General features: G+C 38.7%; 1 protein-coding gene across 1 annotated transcript in view; it reads left to right on the top strand.

The window, feature by feature from the left end:
* The window catches only part of PGGT1B (protein geranylgeranyltransferase type I subunit beta), a 38,338-nt gene that overhangs the window by 3,459 nt on the left and 15,143 nt on the right, over positions 1–19,736 (top strand). Inside the window, exons 2-4 of the mRNA XM_040579228.1 lie at positions 2,925–3,043; positions 10,512–10,579; positions 16,376–16,527. Coding sequence (XP_040435162.1) covers positions 2,925–3,043; positions 10,512–10,579; positions 16,376–16,527 — 339 coding nt within the window. The remainder of the gene's footprint in view (positions 1–2,924; positions 3,044–10,511; positions 10,580–16,375; positions 16,528–19,736) is intronic.

Here is a 19,736-nt window from a genome sequence, read left to right on the forward strand (position 1 = left end):
AGTTTCTCAAATCGGTCACTTCAAATGCTTTCTGAATTTTGCTGAGAAACTATAGTCTTTGTCCATGCCTGAAGATGAAGAGCCTTGAATCTGTCATCAGAAATGTCTTTACTCGCTTGTCTTGGAGGGGAACTTAATACAAATCATACCTATATTGTAAGCTTTCAGTAGGTCAGTTAACAAATAAATTTCAGCCGTCAAGCTTTGATACTTGACTTCCTAAATTAATACATGTGCAGTAACTAAAGTGATAGAAGGCATGAAGAAAAGATACAGCAAAAATTATGCCAAACGTCGGGGTTGTCTTAAGGGCTGCTCTCTGTTGCAGTTGCTATGTAGAAAGTTTTTACACTTGATGGTGTGTGTCAGCTAAGGTGCTGCAAAGAATTGTCTTTGTTATTCTTGGAACATGTGTGTGTTAATTTTCTGTGAGGCGGAACAGCTTATAGAGTAAGGATGCAGCATATAGGTGGCTATATCAGGACCTGTCAATGTCCAGTGGTGCCAGATGTTCTGGCCCATCATATGTGAATTCCAACACACTGTATGGGCTCTTCCTTAGTCTGCTGGTACTATTAACACAGAGAATCAACTGAAACCTAACAGTATGTTAAACCACTGTTTACATTAATTTATCTGACATAAATATTTTTAAGTATGAATGAGATTTATTGTCTGTCTTGTCTGTATAGCCTTGTGGGTTTGGACCTAGTTTGCAGCAGTTTCTAGTGCTGAAGTTGGCATGTTTGTGCCTCGTTGGAAGTAGCTCTAGCTGCGTAACATGGTGTGAAAATGTCTTTAAGTAGTTTCAGTAAAATATTGTCAAACTTACTGTTTGTGAAAATAGGAAAATATGTGCAAGGTTTCAAAGAAATAATTTACTGTAACTGAACAGTGGGGGTTTTTTTTATAAAAGTAGTAGTTTTACTTGAAATGGTTATTATGCGGAGACAGTTTGGGTTACACAGATCTGGTCAATGGCAAAAGTTAGTATAAGCCTTGAAGTATTAATTTTGCAGCTTGAAAGACAATTTTTTAGTCATCAGATGGCTTAAAAGATACTCGTTCCAAAAAAACCTTTGTGTGCAACTACTTTTTTGGGCTTTCTATAGTCAGAATTTTTATTTGTTACAAGAATAGTAAAGAGACATATTTCAGAATCCAGTGATTACAGAATAAGTTTACACTTCTGCTACAAATACTTGCAGTAATGGATCTGTACGCTATTCCATGTTTGATATTTTTTTTAAATTATTTTATTTTTTGTTTTTGCAGGGACCTTAGAGCTGCATGGAGGGATTTTTTGAAAAAGGAATGTTAGTGTTCAATATCCAAGCATATTACAGATTAAAACCTTTTGTTAGTAAGAGTGGTATGAAAAACAATGTAAAAGCTGAGGGTCAAAGTAAAAGATAGTGTAAAAGCAAGTAACCTCAGTTTAACAGTACGTCATTCAACTGAGTTGTGGCCACTGCTTGTGCTATGTAATCCCAGATGATGAACAGTTTTGAAGTAGAAGTTGTTGACTTAAATTCTGCTTGTGAATGGCCAGATAATGATATAGCAGCTGGTCAGGCCACTGGTAGGAGTGTCACCCTTTGACATTGTGCCATTGTATTGAGATTAGCGTTTGCTGCATTATTTTTCTGTGATTTAATCAGAAGAATTCTTTTGGAGGTGTGTTTTAGGTTGACTCACATCACCATTTTTTCTTTGGTCTTACTATTTGTGGTTCTGATGCAGAACCACATGCAGAAATTAAGTGGTTGTAGAGACTTCTGTCTACATGTGTCTCCTCGTCTTCAGAGGTACCTAATACTTATGGTCAGGGTGGCTCACCAGCTTGTGAGGTAACTGGAGATTATAAATTAGTCTGCTAATGAAAGCTGGCTTTAACTTTTGGGTTTCTTTAGCATGCTGAACTGTATGTAGTTCCTGCCTGTGTAGCAGCTGTTTCACAATCCATCATCTTATCTGGTGAAAGGAGAGCAAGAATTTCTAGGAGAAGCAGATGCAAGTGTGGGTGGCAAAATATACATCCAGCTAATTTTAACCTGAGTCAGAATTTCCAAGGTACCATCACATGAACATTTTCTCTCATAGGAAGCTATCTGAAGTTCCTAACCCAGTGCTGTTGCTTCAGTGCTTTGTTAGAGCAAGTAGTGCAACTGTTCGAGGGGCCGTGCTGTAAGCTAGGTGACTGCAGTGGTTTGAGGTAAAAAAACCGAACTCCAAGGTGTTAGATAACAGTTGAGGTAGAACACTTTTGTGGAAGGAAATGAGCTGTGGGCAAGAAGGACATTCAGCATACTAGCTACTTCACTCCTGTAATGGATATTTGGAGTTGGTGTGCTTAATCTACAATTAAGTTAGTCAGTTACCTAGGCTCCTTTATACCAAAGGACAAGAAATAAGTACCTCTAGATGGTAATTCATACTTTGTGCCTATTTATACATTGACTGGTTACAAAGGAAGCCTTGCTGGTTGACAACTAACTTCTAAGCCTACAAAACTGGGTTTGGGACACAATGAGAGGCAGCTTACTGTAGTTCAGGGTTACCTTGCACTTACTGCGTATTTAGGGATTGATTCATCAGGGAGAGCTAGGGGTCCATATGTTAACAACCTAGTTTAGTTTGTCGTATGGTTTTTTCAGGTAAGCAGCCCTTAGTTTAATGTCTGAATTGGCATGTTATTACTATATAAAAGGAGGCGTGGCTTACATGAAAAGAGAAATGTTTGTGCTACAAATAACGTAATTTTGTCCAGTAGATAAATTTCACACTTTCTGAGCTAGTCTCTATGCGTTGCACCACTATCATAGGCTGAGAATTCTTAGTAGATATATCTGTTTCTGCAACTGTTTGTTAATTTCCCCATGATATTTATGGTGGGAAGTGTAAGTCTTATCTTTTTCTTTTAGGTTGACAATTGCATTTTTCGCACTCTCTGGTCTGGATATGTTGGATTCCTTAGATGTGGTGAACAAAGATGATATAATAGAATGGATTTATTCCCTGCAGGTCCTTCCCACAGAAGACAGTGAGTGAGTTTTTAGTTTTTTTTTAATTTATATTAACACCTTTACTTTTGCTTTTCACCTTGGGGAATAGTGGATGGATCTTGTTTTTTATAAAATACAAGGCTGATTTTCCTGAAGGAAGAGTTGCACCTTTAAGCATCTGAGAGGATGTTTCACCTGGTTCTGAAAGAAATGCATATGTTTAAGTATTACAAGTCTAATGGTGATAATATTGACTTCTGCTAATTGTAGCTATGCCAGGAGCTCTGAGCACAGGCATGGTTGTTTGGAACAGGTTTTGGAAAATGGGAGATGTAAGGTTAAGCAAAACGGATAAAACAGTTCCTGCTTTAAAATGAAAAATCTGTCCCTTAGATCTGTGAAGGTTAAGTTCACGTAAGGTTTTTAGAAGGAGTAATGCTGTTGCTACATCGCAGCTGCGCTCAGATTGGAAGGTGCATAGCAGATCCAAGCCGGAGAGGGAGCTCGTGTGCCTTTCCTTGACAGAAGTCGAGGAGATGCTGTTTCTGTGGGCTAGTTGGTATTGCCGACTTCTTTCTGTGGCAGTGCAGGTGAAAGGCTAGTAGTAGTGGAGGAGTGGAGTGGGTGAGGCACCTGCTGCTTTATGGAAGGTGGTGCTGGCGTGTTAAGTGCTGCTGTGGTGATAGCTCCAGGCTGGGTGCTAGAGAAGAGGTAATTCCTGTTGCCAGTCTGTAAAATCGTGAACATGCGCTTTGTATGTTGCATGGTTGTAGAAAGAACATTGTGTGTTTCCTTATATCTAATCTAATTATATATTACAAATTAGGTCTCTTCCCCTAAAAAAAGTTTTATTAAATGAAAGCATTTTTATTAAGTATGCATATGGAAGTCAAGATTGCTGATGCTTTATTTTTACAGTTATAAGAAGATCTGTTCTGGAGACTTACAAACAATCAGATTCAGCCCAGGCACTAGTTTTATTAGATCTGGGTTTCCTTGTGTTATGTTCCAGGACTGATTATAGAAAATTAGAGGATTGGATCACATGATTATTCCCACAATGTTTTTGATCATGAGGAGATTCCTGTCCTTTAGCAGTAAAAAAAAAATCCAGGGTGTACATGCTTTGGTTTTAGGAGTTAGTAATTTTCTGATCTTTATCCCAGTCTTCAGGAATGTATTCTGGAAGAACAGTGAAGATTGAAGGAACAGAGAATGGAGCAGGCATTTTTTGTTTGTTTGGCTTTGATAGTATGCAGTAATTCTCAGGGGGGACTTAGCCAGTGTTTGGAATAGTCCCATTGTCAAGAGCCTCCTAGGGAGGGCAGTATAAATCTCAGCATGCAGGTGTGGAAGCTAACACTCCAGGGCAAAGCTGAGATGTGCTGCTTTTTCTAGCTATCATCCCATCATATAGCTACAGGAGAGTAGTTCTGGGGAGGGTGCTTTTAACAGTGCATTCTGTGCTTTTAAATTATCAGTCTCTCCTTTTCACCAAACTTCCCACCAATCCTGATCTTTATATGACATGTAAAAGCTCTGTTCTTCTTATTCTCTGACGCTTTTGGTAATAACACTACTCTGTCTGGTCACTTGACTGCTAAAACTTCAGCATTATTTTTACTCTTCTTTTTTCCTTTGTCTAATGGACAATAGATGGTGCAAAACGTAAATGATACAAAAAGCAGCAAGTTGGTTATTGGATGAAAAAATGTACAGAAGGGAATGTATACCTTCCTGTAACATCTACTTTCAATAAATGTATTGATTTTCACTTCTTTAATTCTGGGTGTATGCAACGTTTGTTAACTAGTAGCCTCCCAGCAGTAGAGCTCTAGCTCCATCTTTAGCCCCTTAGAAGAAGTAGCTGACTCTGATAGACTGCAACAGTGAAGTTTTTTGTTTCAGAATGCTTGTGCATCTCTAGTTAAAGAGAATGGTTGCTAGCTTGATGCATCAGAATCCTGCGAGGTAAAAAAAAAACCACAACTTTACTCTGTGTTTAAAGAAAGATCCTATTGCAGCTTATTTTACATGCATGCTGGTAAACCTCTCATTCTGTGGAAAAGTGATTTTTAAGCATCTAAATTACAACACTGTTTTACAATATAGTTTCTGGAATGATGAATTCCAGTAATCTTCCCTTAAGTACCTATATTGTATTAATACAAGTCTTTTTATTTGTTTAATTAATTAATAATTATTTATTTAATACAATTAATTTTGGCTCTGGGACTGAAAACCTGTTTAAAACTTACATTTTAAATTGGAATATATTTTTACAGAATCTTGGGATTTGTTCTTGATCATATCACTGTTTGAATTCCTAAAATGAGGAGCAAGACAATACCCGTAATTCTCATCAGAAAAATAAATTTCTCTGCTGTTCAGGTTTGTACCTCCAAAGGTTCCATATCCATAGCACTTCAGTTGATTTTTATGTAAAACACTTTTTTAAGATGGAAAATTCACTATTTTTTTTTTGAGAACTACTGCTACCTTACAGTTGCTTTTCCAATGGATGGGAGACAGAGCAGTTGATATTCTGAAAAATTACTATCTGTTAATATTTATCAGTGACTATTATCTTAGGTGTACTGGCTGGGATATAATTCATTTTTTCCATGACAGCCTGAATGCTGCTGTGTTTTGGGTTCATGGTTAAAACAGTGTTGGCAATACACTGGTGTTTTAGCTGTTGCTGAGCAGTGCCTGCACAACGTCAAGGGTGTCTCTTCCCCCCCCACCCCCCTCTGCACTCCTTCTCCCCCACCAGATACAGCCAGGGGACACAACCAGGACAGCTGACCCCAAATGACCTGAGGGATACTCTGTACCATCTGCCATCGTGTTCAGCAGTAAAAGCTCCAGGAAAGGAGAAGGGGGGTGATGTTTGTGGTTGCGGTATTTGTCTTCCTGAATAACCCTTGCATATGCTGAGGCCCTGCGTTCTGGGAAGTGGCTAAACACCTACATGGCTGATGGGAAGTAGTGAATGAATTCATCCTTTCCTTTGCTTGTGGCCACAGCTTCTGCTTTGCCTATCAAACTGTCTCTGAATCTGTGAGCCTTCTCCCCTTATCTGTTTTCTTGCCCTCCAACAGGACAGGGATGTGAGTAGGTGGCCATGTGAGTGTTTAACTTGTTGGGGTCAATCCACCGCAGCAGGGCATTACAGAACCTGGTAGAAAATTCAGAATTTGGTGGTTTAGAATACTACTTAGATAGGGTCTCACAATATGCTGTCATAGTTTTAGGTAACATGTTTGTGTTTACAGGTATGTGATATGTGTGATGGTTAATGAAAGCTCTATTCAAAGTTTGTAGCCTTTGAAATTTTTATGTGGAACTAAAGCTCATGAATGCAAAGTGGTGACATCTTGATCTTGCTTAGTAAGAAAGCAGATACATACTCTGTGAGCCTAATTGAAATGCTAAAAGTTAAGACCTGCCAGGATAGAATGTATTTCTTCTGTGGGTTTATTGTAACTGTGATTCAAACAAATAATGTGCTTTAGGTACCATAATTCCAGCTCAAATGTTGTAGAGATAGACTCAATACCAAATCTAATTAGAAGGAATGGCATGCCACTGATGCCTCACACAGAAACCTGCCATCTTTAGCTGAATGCTTGGTCTCATTGCTGTCTTCTGCTTATGAAAGGCCCCTGCATTCTGTAACTCGTGCAAAACAGTTTGGCTTTATATTTCATAGATTTGGGGTATTGTTACTTTTCCTTCACTTTTAGTAAATGCTCTGCTTAGGTGCATGACTAATACATGTTTCTGTTTTGTGTGCACTGCAGAAAGATCACTGTGTTTGCCTTTAGAAAGAATCTGAAATCTTGCATAAAAACTTTATTCTTTTTGTTTTTTTCATTTTGAGGAGGGTGGTGCTCTTCTACAAGCTTTATCAGAAATTATAGGTGTTTAGACTAAGACATACTTTTTAAAGTGTTACTGAAATTGGAGAAGGGTTGACAAAAGACCCTGTTTCAACTGCTTGTTCTTAAGATTCTTGTCAGAATAGAGCTTTACTGTTTTTCCTCTCATAAAGCAGCTACTAGACAGAATTTCAAAATTGTTTTAACTATCCCATTTTCTTGCAGGTCACATTTAAAACCAGTTCAGCACTTTTGAAAGAGTGAATCTGGAGCTCTGTACTAAAGTAATCTAATTACAGACACAGTGGGGGCAAGCTCCTTGGCTATATTCATCCACCATCCTTCTCCATAGAAACACTGACACTTGTTTGACCCTGCTTGAGAGCTGGTTTAGTTTGTTCAAGTGGCAGAAAAGCATGCATTTATTTATCTAACAGAAGGTTAGCTTTGTGTCATCTTGGTGAGCTGTGGTGGCTGGAAGTGCTATGCCAGTCCAGGAGAAGATTGTACTTTTTGACAACTGGATGCTTCACTAGCTTTGCTGTACTGAAGAAACGGCACCAAAAGGACTAAGGCAAATTTCATTTATGAGTTTGAAACCCCAGGACCTGTGCATAGCAAGCTGAAAACCATTACACCACATCCGGGACCTAAAACTTCCTTCTGCAGAGTCTAAATTTAGATTTGTAGTAATGGTTCTTTCTTGTTTGCTTGTGTGTCAGTACTGAAAAAAAATGGATAAAATGTTGTTGACTGTTTTTGAGATCACTGTTACATATGAACTTTCTAATCATGAGTTTCTTGAACAGATATACGAATTTTCCTCCAACATAACATAACATTCTTTAATGGCTACATTTGAAGTATTTATCTGGAGGCATAATGGACTTCCACTTTAGAGAATGCAACTCTGCATTTCATGACATATTCTGGTGCTTTGATTTATAAGAATAATTATTTTTTTAACCCTAGTTCAGTAAGAATTGCTTATACGTACTTTTATCTGAATGTATTGACTGTGTCAGCCTATGTTAAAGCTGTGTTGTTGGGGTTTTTTTATAGTAAAATTTTAAAGATGTATGTAAGCTTGCTTCTGTACTTAGCAAAATGAGAAAAGCTTTGGAACCAGAGGAATGCATAGGTAACATGAATGGGAAGAAGTAGTGGTAAAAATTACCAATATTCCCATGCGAGAAAAATCATAAAGACATAAATAACAAAAATTTCCTGCCCATAACAAACGAGCTCCCAGGATAAGCCGTCTCTGGTCGTCACTTGAAGCTTTGTTACATGTCTTAAGGACTTTCTGGCCTGCGCACACATGAGTAACATGATTTTCTTCACAGGGAAGTTTCAGCTTTTCTGGTTTGGGCAATGGGTCAGTTTGCTTTTCACATTTGAAACAGAACTAAAGAATTTGCAGGTATGTTTTGTTCTGCTTGCGATAGTCACGCAGCAGTTAATGAAACATTTATTACTTTCTGCTCTGTATTAAAATCCTTTCAGAAGGTGGTTAAATATGCTTAACTCTGAAAGTGAACACCAGGTGGTGCCACTTCGTAACTGCAGGTACGCTTGGTGTTTCAGCATGCTGCAGCCGAGTTAATCATCCCAGCAATTTTTTACAAGGGATATAAACTATGATTATATCCTTTTTTCTTCTTTTTTTTTTTTTTTTTTTTTTTTCCCCAACGAGGACATGTTTATTTTGTAATTTCTGATTCTGACAGTCTGTTGTTCAGGAAAGTAGGCAGGAGTTTGACTGGCACTACTAAGCTGTTACGTAAGGTAAGAAGTTCAAATATTTTGCAATAAAATCGCAAAACCAGCTTCACAGAAGGTGAGGTGATGTGCATAAACTGGAAGACAGTGGTTTTTCCCTAATTTCCCTTTGGTTCCCATTTGGTTTTGAACTTGTATGTTGACAGGAAAAAAATATTGGAGAGGTTACATCGAAGTACTGGAGTTAGAAACGAGCTGTTTTCACTTCCTGTTTTAACATTTCCTTTATAAGTCAGCATTCTGGTTTTTAATACAAGAATTTTAATGGAAATTTAGCAATTCACTTGTAGAGCAGAAGGTCTAGGAAACATCTATTGCATGCACATTAATGGCAAAGTTTTTTTTTGTTTGGAGGAGGGGATACAATTCCCTCTAAAGATTGTGCAGTATTAAGGGTATTGAAAAGCCATGCAGTTCTTCTGTTTCTCCTAGGAGCCAGTGTGTGAAGTCTAGGCTGGGAGGTTAGAAGTCACTGATGTAAAGAGTCAAAATAGATTTTGAATCAATGATAGCAAACCAGCTAAAAATCCAGCATTTTAAAATTACCAGTGCTGGTTTTTTAGTTGGTAGCTGTTTAGTAGTACAACAGAAGTTTTAAAATATTGCATGAAAATTGAACAGCTAAAGGGAATAATAGATCCTGATTTCATTCATGTACTTTGTTTTTAATTTCTTCTTTTCATAGCAGCTGTCAATTCAGAAGCCTACCAAAGTGACCTGCTAACAGCACACTGCATTTGGGTTTCATACTGCCATTTCTACCTTGAAATAAATTGAAGTGCTTAGACTAGTAAAAGCTTCTAGCTTAAAGGTTGCATACATGCAGAATTTATTTAAAATTACAAGCTGATGTTTTGATAAATTATATCAGAACTGGTAAGACCACATTGCATAGTAATATTTTTAGGACTTTCCACTTAACTATTCTTGTTTGGTTAGTCTGGTGCAATTTTCCCTGATCTCCATGAGGATTTTTAGACTGAAGGCTGAAGAGCTGAAAAGGGGGGGAGGGTTGGGGAGAGAATTTTGGAACACCCAAGTGCTGTTGAGTCACAGCAGTCATTAGACTTTTACTTTCAGAGGCTGAGGAGAAAAGTAATTGATTTTTGCTATGCAGAAGCAGATCTGAGCCCTGCAAACCTGTGCTTACCTCTAGACAGTGTGTGGTGCACACTTCTGTATATTGCTTGCTCAGGTATTGTGACATACTTAAAACAAGTTACACTGAATCACTAACAGAAACGTTTGATAGCTAGTGTTCTTGTATACCTGTGTTTTGGGTGAGAGAAAAATGGCTTCAAGTAAAAATTTGCCTTTCATACCGTTTTAACTATTTCACTCTGACAATATTGAGTTTGATCACTGCAAGCTTAAAACTGTGAACAGTTTGTTTGTACTTGTACATGTTGCAAAGTATCTTAAAACAATTCTGCTTGGAAACAGATGGTATTACCAGGCAGGAATCCAGAAAGGAAAAAAATCTGTTACCGCAGGGCACTTTTCCAGGGGAGCAATCCTTTTTTATATTTTTTTTTTGAGCATGGAAGGCAATTCTGTGCTGATATGAACGCTGTATTTCCACCAATAAAAAAAAAATCTGCTGCTTTGTCATTATAGCAGAAAGTTTGCTTGTGGTTTCCTTTGTTTTGGATTGTTGTTTTTTTTATTAATCAGAGTGATAACAAACTGAAGTCGGGAACATACTGACAGACACATGCAAACTCTAGTAATAACTGTGAATAGTGTTGAACTAACAGATCTTGATCTGGACTACAGAGTTGTGGTTTATAAATGAGTGTTTCAGCAAAGCAAGTTAGTTGAGTCTTTTTATCTTTTCCAGGATCAAACTTGAATCGCTGTGGATTCAGAGGCTCTTCATATTTAGGGATGCCATTCAATCCCTCCAAGGTCAGTTAACTCTGTGTGTGTGAAATATTTTCAATTACACGGTAAATGATCTTGTGTGTTTTATAATGTTAACTGCACAATTACAGAGTATCTGGAAGGCATGGATTTTTGCACTGTTAATACACTGAAATGTTTGCAGAGTTTTTAAGAAACATGCATAGGAAACGTACTATACTAAAATGGTACAATTTCCAGAGCAGTGAAGAAACTGACAGAAATTGTCTCAGTGCATTCTGCCCCTTCTCTGATCTGTTACTGAAGTAAGGAAGAGTCCTATTAAGTGAAGCAGCACACGCTGTTCTTCAGTATTCCTTTTCCTGTGACGAAACATGCATATTTGGTTGTACCTGGTATCTGATCAAACATAGGCAAGGCTTTGTTCATCCCAGTTTGTCATGACTGGAAGAGGATGCTTTGAAGCCCACAGAACTGAGGTTCAAGACAGAGAAATCTGTGTATGAAAAGAAAGTGCCGTTAATACAGGAGAGAAAAGAGGTTCGCAGAGGCTGCTAAAGATGGTGCAGAAGGTCTGATATGGTTGGAAGAGGGAAGCCGAAGCCAGTGTGTGGGAAGGGCTGCCCAGGGAAGTGGTTGAGTTACCATCCCTAGAGGTATCTAAAAGACATGTAGATGTGGCACTTAAGTATATGGCTTAGTGGTGGACTTGGCAGTGCTAGGTTAATGGTTGGCCTCAATGATCTTAAAGGTCTTTTCTAACCTAAACAGTTCTATGATTCTAAGGACTGTGAAAGAGACAGAGTAGTTTTGTCTGGTGTTGGAAAGTGAAGAGTCAAATCTCACTAAAGTGTGGATAAAAGATCTGGAAGAGCACTGAAATATCACCAAGTATTTTATTTTTGTAGTGGACAGATAGCAAGATTTTACATATAAATGAATGAATGAATCTTCAGATCTGAAATTGAAAGCAGGGATGGACATCAGATACCCTAATAGCTGTAGCTGAGTGTAAAAAACATTTGAACTAACGAGTATGAAGGTAGTGCAGCAGCCTGTTTTGGCCTTATTTTTGTTTTACTCTTTAACAGCATAACTTTATGCTTCTGAACAACTTGTTGGAATTTTAATCTACATTGGAATAATAACTGCGTGTGCCTCTTAGCATAGCAAGTCAGCCAAGTACTCATAACAGTAATATTCAGGGGTTGGGCTTTCTGACAAGGGGAAAAAAATTGCAAAGAGTGTTTTTTTTATGTTTCTGCACTGGGTTGCTGCAGCAGCATGTGACAGGCAAGGTAATTTGTCTCTTTGTTTGCTTTGGTATTTATTCTGTTCCACACTACAGATTGTGTCTGCAGTGAGCTCACACTGTAGTAGCAAGATGAATTCATAATCTGTTTTAATTGGAATTAGCCTCAGTGGCAATCCAACCACCCACTGAGCTTGAAGGAAAAAAGGAAAACTTCTGCTTAAAACCTTAAGCAATTTAGGTTTATATATAGTGGTGACTTACTAGGATGCTTTGTTAAAATGTGAAGACAAAATAGTATGAAAGAATTTCAGTATAATTGTGTAAAAAACCCCATACAATTATTCTCAGAAGATGGTAAGTCATCTAAAGTAGTTGAGGTTACTATTGGTGGCATAACATTATAAGCATTGTAAAATGAATAAAGATATAATTTTATCAAACAGAGATGATACAAACGTATCAGTCATGTTTCCTGAAAGGTTTGGGTCAGAGCTGTGTGGTGTATTAAATCAGTTTGTGCTAAAGCTTGAGGAGTGAGTTATGGATGTAGTTCTGAGCTCTTGTAAAGGCCCCTGAAAACAAAAAAGTCCATGAGATTGGCAAAGCATCATTATACCTTCCCAGTGCTTTCCAGTGTTTTAATTTAACTCTCAACTTCCAATAGTACATGCTTCATACTTAAATATTCTCTTTTCAGGAAGTGTGTTGTAACCCATAGGTGTCTTATAATGTGTTAGCCAATTTGCAGAAGGGACAAAGAGGTGGAATCATATAACCTGTGGACATTAGCTGCAAGGCCATTATCTCTAGAAAACTGTTTGCAGGATGTGCTTTTTATTCAAACTTGCAATACTTTTTTCATTGCATCTACATTACAAGGATGAGAACTGCTTGATTTAGTGGCATACAAAGGTTTAAAGTATTTCCAGCACTGTTGCCCTGAAATGTTCTGAAATAACTCGGGAAGACTTGGAATTCCACTGCAATGACTTTGAATTATGTTTAGGGTCTTGTAATTTTTCTTTATTCATCATTTTATAATGTTCTATTAAATCTATGTCTTGAAAAAGTATTTTTTAAAAAGCCTGGAAGTGTTTGGGGTTTGCATTGACAATTACTATTTATTACATGCCACTACAGTGTTTTCATTCTTGAGATATGAGAAAGGTACCATACTGGAGGTAGCCAAATGTCCTCTGTCACTAGGGACCCTTCAAAATAATAGAAGAAAGCAAGGGATATATTAGAATTTACAACTTCACTAAATTGTTACCAGGATAGCTCATTTGCGTTCGGTTTGGGGTTTTTTTAGATGTTACCTTTTCAATGTTTGATGGTGTTGTTTATGCAGATCATTGGGACTTTATGAAAAGTAAGGCAAAAACATAGCCACTTGACCCTCTCAGCGCACACAACCTTAGAAAGTCTTAACTGTAAATTAAAGCTAAGAGTGCTGCTTCTATCACTGCATTTAAACATGAATCATTTAAAATTGGATAACAGTTTTCTGAAATGGCTCCAGGTTCTGTAGTCTCTCTTGATTTGGTGTTACTGGAGTTGAAACTAGCTTTTCAATTTAGGGGTGAACAGTCTCCTTAGTCTTTTGGATGAACCTAGGTCTTTTCAATCTCTTAAAAGTGTTACAAATCGGTTTTAGGGGCTAGATTGAAAGCAAATACCTGGAACTTTTATCCAAGATGTCAGTAAATAACATATGTTTTCACTTAGGGAAAAAAAGATCTGTTTCATGTTCCTGACATAGCATTGTATTTTCTTGAGGTTCAAACAATCCATGCTTGTAACATGGGTGCCTGGTGTGAGAAGAAAGTTTTTTGAAAGTGGGACCCTGCCTGTGTGGGAATATGTTTAGTATTTAGTTTAACTTTCTTTATTAGTGTTTGGAGAGGTCTTGCCCATGCTTCTGCAGCAGAGAGGGTTCCTTAGGCCTCTCTGCAGTGGTCAGCAGGAATTGCTGGTGACCATGAGTTATGTTTAATTAGCCTTTCTGGATAATGTGGTAAGGAACATCATCGCATCACTGAACCAGATTTAAATGTTTGAAAGCTTCCCCTCAGCTTGCATCTTTAAGTGTTAGTTCTTTCATGGAAGGCTCAGACTGTGGAGACCATGACAGTAACGCCCATAGAGTAGAACCAGTTTACTCCATCGCTGAGATCCAAGTTAAATCTATTTTCTGTGTGACCTGAAACATAACTATCCCAAAAGGTAAGTGTATAGAGAGAACAGGACCTGGACATATCCCCGTTGTTGTCTTCTCAGAGTATGTCTGCACCAGTGTATTGGTTCCGGTCAGCAGAGAGCACTTTATAAGAGCAGTTTAATGTGCTCGCTTCAAAAGAGTGAGACACAGAAACTAGGCTCCTTTTGAATAGAACTGAACCAGAAGGGGCACTCTGAATGAGCTTCTCCATTAGTGGGCTGTCAGTACATGGAGCCAGACTACAGCTGGCACAAACTGTGGAATGCATACAGTGTGCACACCAGTACTGCAGTACCTACTGTTGTGCCTTCCAGACCCACACCTGTTGCATTACTTCTTCATGTACACATAACCTTCATTATGTGTATATTTCTTCTGATGGATTATTTTTAAGTGTTTAACAATCCATCAACAATTGGATTGAACAGTTGGACGGAAGGTATTCTGAAAAGAAGATACTTGGTTGTTAGATTGAAAATTCCTGAAATTGGTACAATAAGCCAAATTGTTTCTTCTGGGATTAGAGCCTGGCATCCATGCAAGTTAGAAAAGTATGTTTCATCGCTACAGTAGCTTTTTCTAAGCTCTTTGAGGGCGTAACTGTCCTCAGTGTGGGGTGCCCTGTGGGCAAGTCTGTCCGGGATTGGTGCACCTCTTCTACAAGGAAAGGCTGAGAGAACTGTGAATGTTCAGCCTGGAGAAGAGGCGGCTTAGGGGAGATCTCTTCAGTGTATATACATACCTGCAGGGAGGGTCCAAAGAGGTTGTAGCCAAGCTCTTTTCAGTGATGCCTGCTGATAGGACCAGAGAGGCAATGGGCACAGACTGAAACACTGGAGGTTTCCTCTGAACATCAGGAAACACTTTTTCACTGTGAGGGTGACTGAGCACTGGCACAGGTTGCCCAGGGAGGTAGTGGTCTCCATCCTTGGAGATAATCAAAGGTCATCTGGACATGGTCCTGGGCACCCAGCTCTAGGTGGCCCTGCTTGAGCATGGGGTTGGACCGGATGACCTCCAGAGGTCCTGGCCAACCACCACCACTGTGTGTTTATTATGTGTGTGTGACCGGGGGATGCTCAGGGCAGGAGACAGTGATGGGGGCACTGGCAACTCAGGGGTAGGAGTGGGAGTTGTTGAGAATGTGTACCCTTCTCAGCAGAGAGTCCAGAGCTGGAAATGAGGGAGAGGAAATGCAGCTCTCTGTGCCCACTCCCTTGTTCTCCTGCTCTGTTGCATAGCTAGAGCTTTTTCAGTGCTGCCCCATCCACTTTCACCTTGTTTTCTGCCTCCCTTTCCCAACTGTGATTCCCTAGTGTAACAACAGTCCTTTGCTGTCTAGTAAGTAGTAAGTATTTTTCTTCCAATTTTTCATTAGAAGCAAAGCTTTTTGGCTTTGGAAGTAAATGTGACTTGCCTGAAAAATACCAATTACACATAACGTAATCTTAAATTTGGGTTTATATTGCTTTTTGCATGTGTTTTTGGATGAATTGCAGAATAAAGATGGCAACTGACTAGGCAGTAATGCTAGTAAAATGTAATTTAGAAACTGGTTTGTTTCTGCTACTCAGTATTGAAATAGCTTTCATCCTTTTTAAAATAGTTGTCTTCCAGTTGCTCCAAGTTGAACCATCCCAAGTATCCACAGTCATCTTGTTACATGTGGTTTCTGTTTTACTGAAGTGGTACAGTCCAGGATGTTCCTGTAAAATACTAGAAGGAAAAATAATAATTTTAGCACAGCTGTGTCAATCCCCCACCCATTATTGTGATTTGTGTCATGTGACTAGCCAGCATTTAACTCATATTTTAGCTTCTCGGTTGATACTTGCCATGTAAATACTTTAAGCTCTGATTATTGTTTTAGAATAAGAGATGAAAGTAGATGAGAGGCTAATGTGGTATTGCTTCAATTGACAGAGAGATTACTAATAATCCCTCACACTGCTTCCTACTTGTAGATCATTAGATTGTAAAATCTTTGTTGAAGGGACCTCCAGAGGTCTGGCTGTTTAACAATACTCACCCAGCTGCCAGGAAGCTAATGCCCAGTGGTGTGTCAGGATAAGCTTAGGTACAGGTGAGCACATCCCATATTTTTGCTTAACTCCTGCATAAATACCACTCTTGGCAAAACTTTCTTCCAAAGGTTCCTACTGAGCAACTGTTTACAAGGGTAGCAGAGCTGTGCAATTGTTGGGTTTGATTAGAGAAGCTAAGTGGGATGCCTTCTGTTTAACCATAATGAGTGAAGAGAAAAGGACTTTGTTTACCTCTTAATTTTTTAAAGAAAAGAATGCGTGACTGTAATGTTGGATCTCAGGATGTTTAAATATTTTTATTTTTTCCCCCTTTTTTCTAGGGTCTGGGTATATTTCATCCCTATGATAGCGGTCACATAGCAATGACTTACACAGGTCTGTCCTGTCTGGTTATTCTTGGAGATGATTTAAGTCGAGTCAATAAAGATGCCATACTGGCAGGGCTGAGAGCTCTCCAGCTGGAGGATGGAAGGTAAAAGATATTTTATATTCTGCAACTCTTCAAAAGGTTAATAGAAAACTCAGATGTGGAATGAAACATAAGAAATGTGGGTTTCATGAAAGTAGCTATATAATAGTTTTCTTTCTATTAGAAGATATATTGGTGGGTAATCAGTATCAGTCATAGAACACATACTAGTTTGCAGGACCAAACAGCACTTCGTATGTAGATTTGCTTTTATATTGTAGAATGATGGTATTTGCTTGTAACTGTAGATATTTATTACTGGAAAGTTAATAGGTTATTTATGTCTTGAGGATAGTAGTTATTCCTGCTCGGTCCTTCAGGTAAGTGAACTTTTCAGTGTTAATAGTCTCTGTTTTTTGCAGGGCCCTGGAACACTGCTATGATGATATTTTCTTTTTTTGTGGGAGGACGGACTTCAGTTTTGGGAGACTCAGGATATCAATATGCAGAATGAATTAGGCTATGTGTTACATGTAATAGGAGTATGATATTACTAAACATAATTTTGGAATCTGTCCTTTTTGCATGCATTTTTTTTTAATACATGGTATTGTACCCCTTGATCTACATCTGTTGGTTGGATTTTTTGGTTTTTATGCTGGCTGAAGCTGGTAGCTAATGAAAACTTCTGCTAGTGCACATGAACTGTCTGTTGTTAAACTTTACTGGGTGTCACTTTTGAAAGAGTAATTTATGAAATGCAGAATCATAGATACATTGTTCCTTAAGGAATTATTTTTCACTTCACAATGAAATTGCTGTCAGTCTTTAAGAGTTAAGAAAGCTTTTGTTTTGGTCAAATGGCTCTGTATTGCCTTAGACATGTGTAATGAAACTTTTTTGCTGTAACACAACTAGGAAAATGCAGTGTTTGTGTTTTTAGAAAGAAAAAACAAACAGAAAACTCCAGAATGTTCAGACTGTAAGTGGTGAATATGAGCTACATGCAGTACAGTTTTCTGTTAGATATAGCACCAGACTGACGTGAATGGGCCAGGTCCTAACGCATGTGTACACATATACATGTATTTGTTGATCTGCTACAGTTTGCAGTCTCTTCAAGCAAGAGGTGCGTGTTCCATTGCTCCATGCATTCCTGTTTTATGTCAGACCATTTTTATTTTTAAAGTATATCGGAAAGGAAGGAGTTGATCCCAACTGACTAGCATTTTGAAATGGTTACTTGTCATCTTGCCTGTTTACAGTAATAAGCCACATACAGTTAATCTCTATGTTCGTTTCTTGTGTGTTTTTAATGTACAGACTGATAGCTCTTGCACATGATCCTATATTTTAGATTCCGTGCTAAAGAGTGCCAGCTAACCCTATAGGGAGAGTGCTTTGCACTGCTATAGAGTTTTGTGTTGGCAGGAGTCAGTTTCTAGTGACAGACATTTTCATACCTATGAAAATCGCTTTTACTGCCCAAAAGGGGAAGGATGTGGGAAAACCAGAACTTGAGCTAACGTCTTGTCCAGATGGAAACCAAGTAAGTTCAGTGAGGGAAAGATACATTTTTCTGGTGTTATCCCAGTATAAGTATGCTAGTCTTAATTAATAAAAGAAAGGTGTGAAGAAACAAATATTAAAATTTAAAAAATAAAGTTAATTGAAATTATATTGCCTTTTTTTACGTTATGGATAAACGTGTATTTTAATTTCTACTTTACCTTAGCTGAATGTGATTTGAAGTATCTGGGTAACATACAATGCAGTTGTCATCTGAGGACGGGTGAGACTGTAAACCACAGTACTGGCACACGTTAAGAGGTGTCCTCATTTCCCAGAATGTCCTGTGCCATATCCCAAGAACAAGGGCGTTCACTCCTATCTGAGCTGTGGAGAGCAGGGCCTGGCACCATTGAGGTTGGAAGAGATAGAAGTATCTTTCAGTAGGCATTGGAGGTTTTGTTTTGCAAGAAGATAACAGGGTATATAGTTGAATTGCAAGGTCAGAGAGGGAGTCTCATAGTAGTGATAGTCCCATATTTTTTCCTTCTTTTTGGAAGAGATTTGGCAGGTGGACTCACCGAAATACTCATGTGCTGCCTTGTTGCAAGTGGTTAAGTCATCAAAATAGAGTAACTAGCTCTTTGAACCAAATGGAGGCTTGTCAGGCAGCAAATCAGAACAAACAGTTAAAGTTTTATTTATTGTTACAGGTAATTAAACTTATTACCTATTTCTGTTTATCATAGAATTGTTTAGGTTGGAAATGGCCTTAAGATCATGAGTTTCAACCATTAACCTAACACTGCCATGTCCACCACTAAACCATGTCCATAAGTACCACATTTACACATCTTTTAAACACCTCCAGGGATAGTGACTCAACTGCTGGCCTGGGCAGCCTGTTCCAATGCTTGACTACCCTTTCAGTGAAGAAAATTTTCCTAGTGTCCAAGGTAAACCTCCCCTGATGTAGCTTGAGGCTGTTTCCTCTTGTCCTGTCACTTCTTCTGTAGGAGAAGAGACCAACCACCACCTGCCTGCAGCCTCTTGTCAGGGAGCTGCAGAGAGCAGTAAGGTCCCCCCTGAGTCTCCTCCAGACTAAACCCCCCCAGTCCCCTCAGCCGCTCCTCATCAGACCTGTGCCCCAGCCCCTTCCCCAGCCCCGCTGCCCGTCTCTGGACACACTGCAGCCCCTCAATGTCTTTCTTGTAGTGAGAGGCCCAGACCTGAACACAGGATTTGAGATGCGGCCTTACCCGTGCTGAGTACGAGGGAACAATCACTTCACTAGTACTGCTGGCCACAGTATTTCTGATACAAGCATCCAAGCCACAGCATCCATCTTCATTTTAACAGTCTCTGAGAGAGCCCAGGGTCGTACCTAGATAACCCAGGTATAACTTTCAAATGTTTGTAGAGTTTGCAAAGATTGTAGCCATAAGAAATGGAAAACTGGATTGAAGGTAATTTTCACTGTTTGCATTAGAAATGGTAGTCACAGCAATTACATTTATGTATACATAGGACACCAATCTTGGAAGTTGCAGTCAGGAAAGAAAGCCTTGTGAGCTATTAAGATTTCTAGGAAGGCAAAAAAACCAGTAAATGTTAAAATGGTAAGTCATACATTGGTATATATAGTCGTAAGTGAGACTGTAAGCATTAATGTCTTTGAAAAAAGACCAGTGTCATTACATTGCTAGAAATAAAGTTACTCAGGTTCCTAAATATCCATGTTGCTTGGCTTAGAATCACATCTT

The sequence above is a fragment of the Falco naumanni genome, chromosome Z, assembly GCF_017639655.2.
Source record: "Falco naumanni isolate bFalNau1 chromosome Z, bFalNau1.pat, whole genome shotgun sequence".
Classification (NCBI taxonomy): Eukaryota; Metazoa; Chordata; class Aves; order Falconiformes; family Falconidae; genus Falco; species Falco naumanni.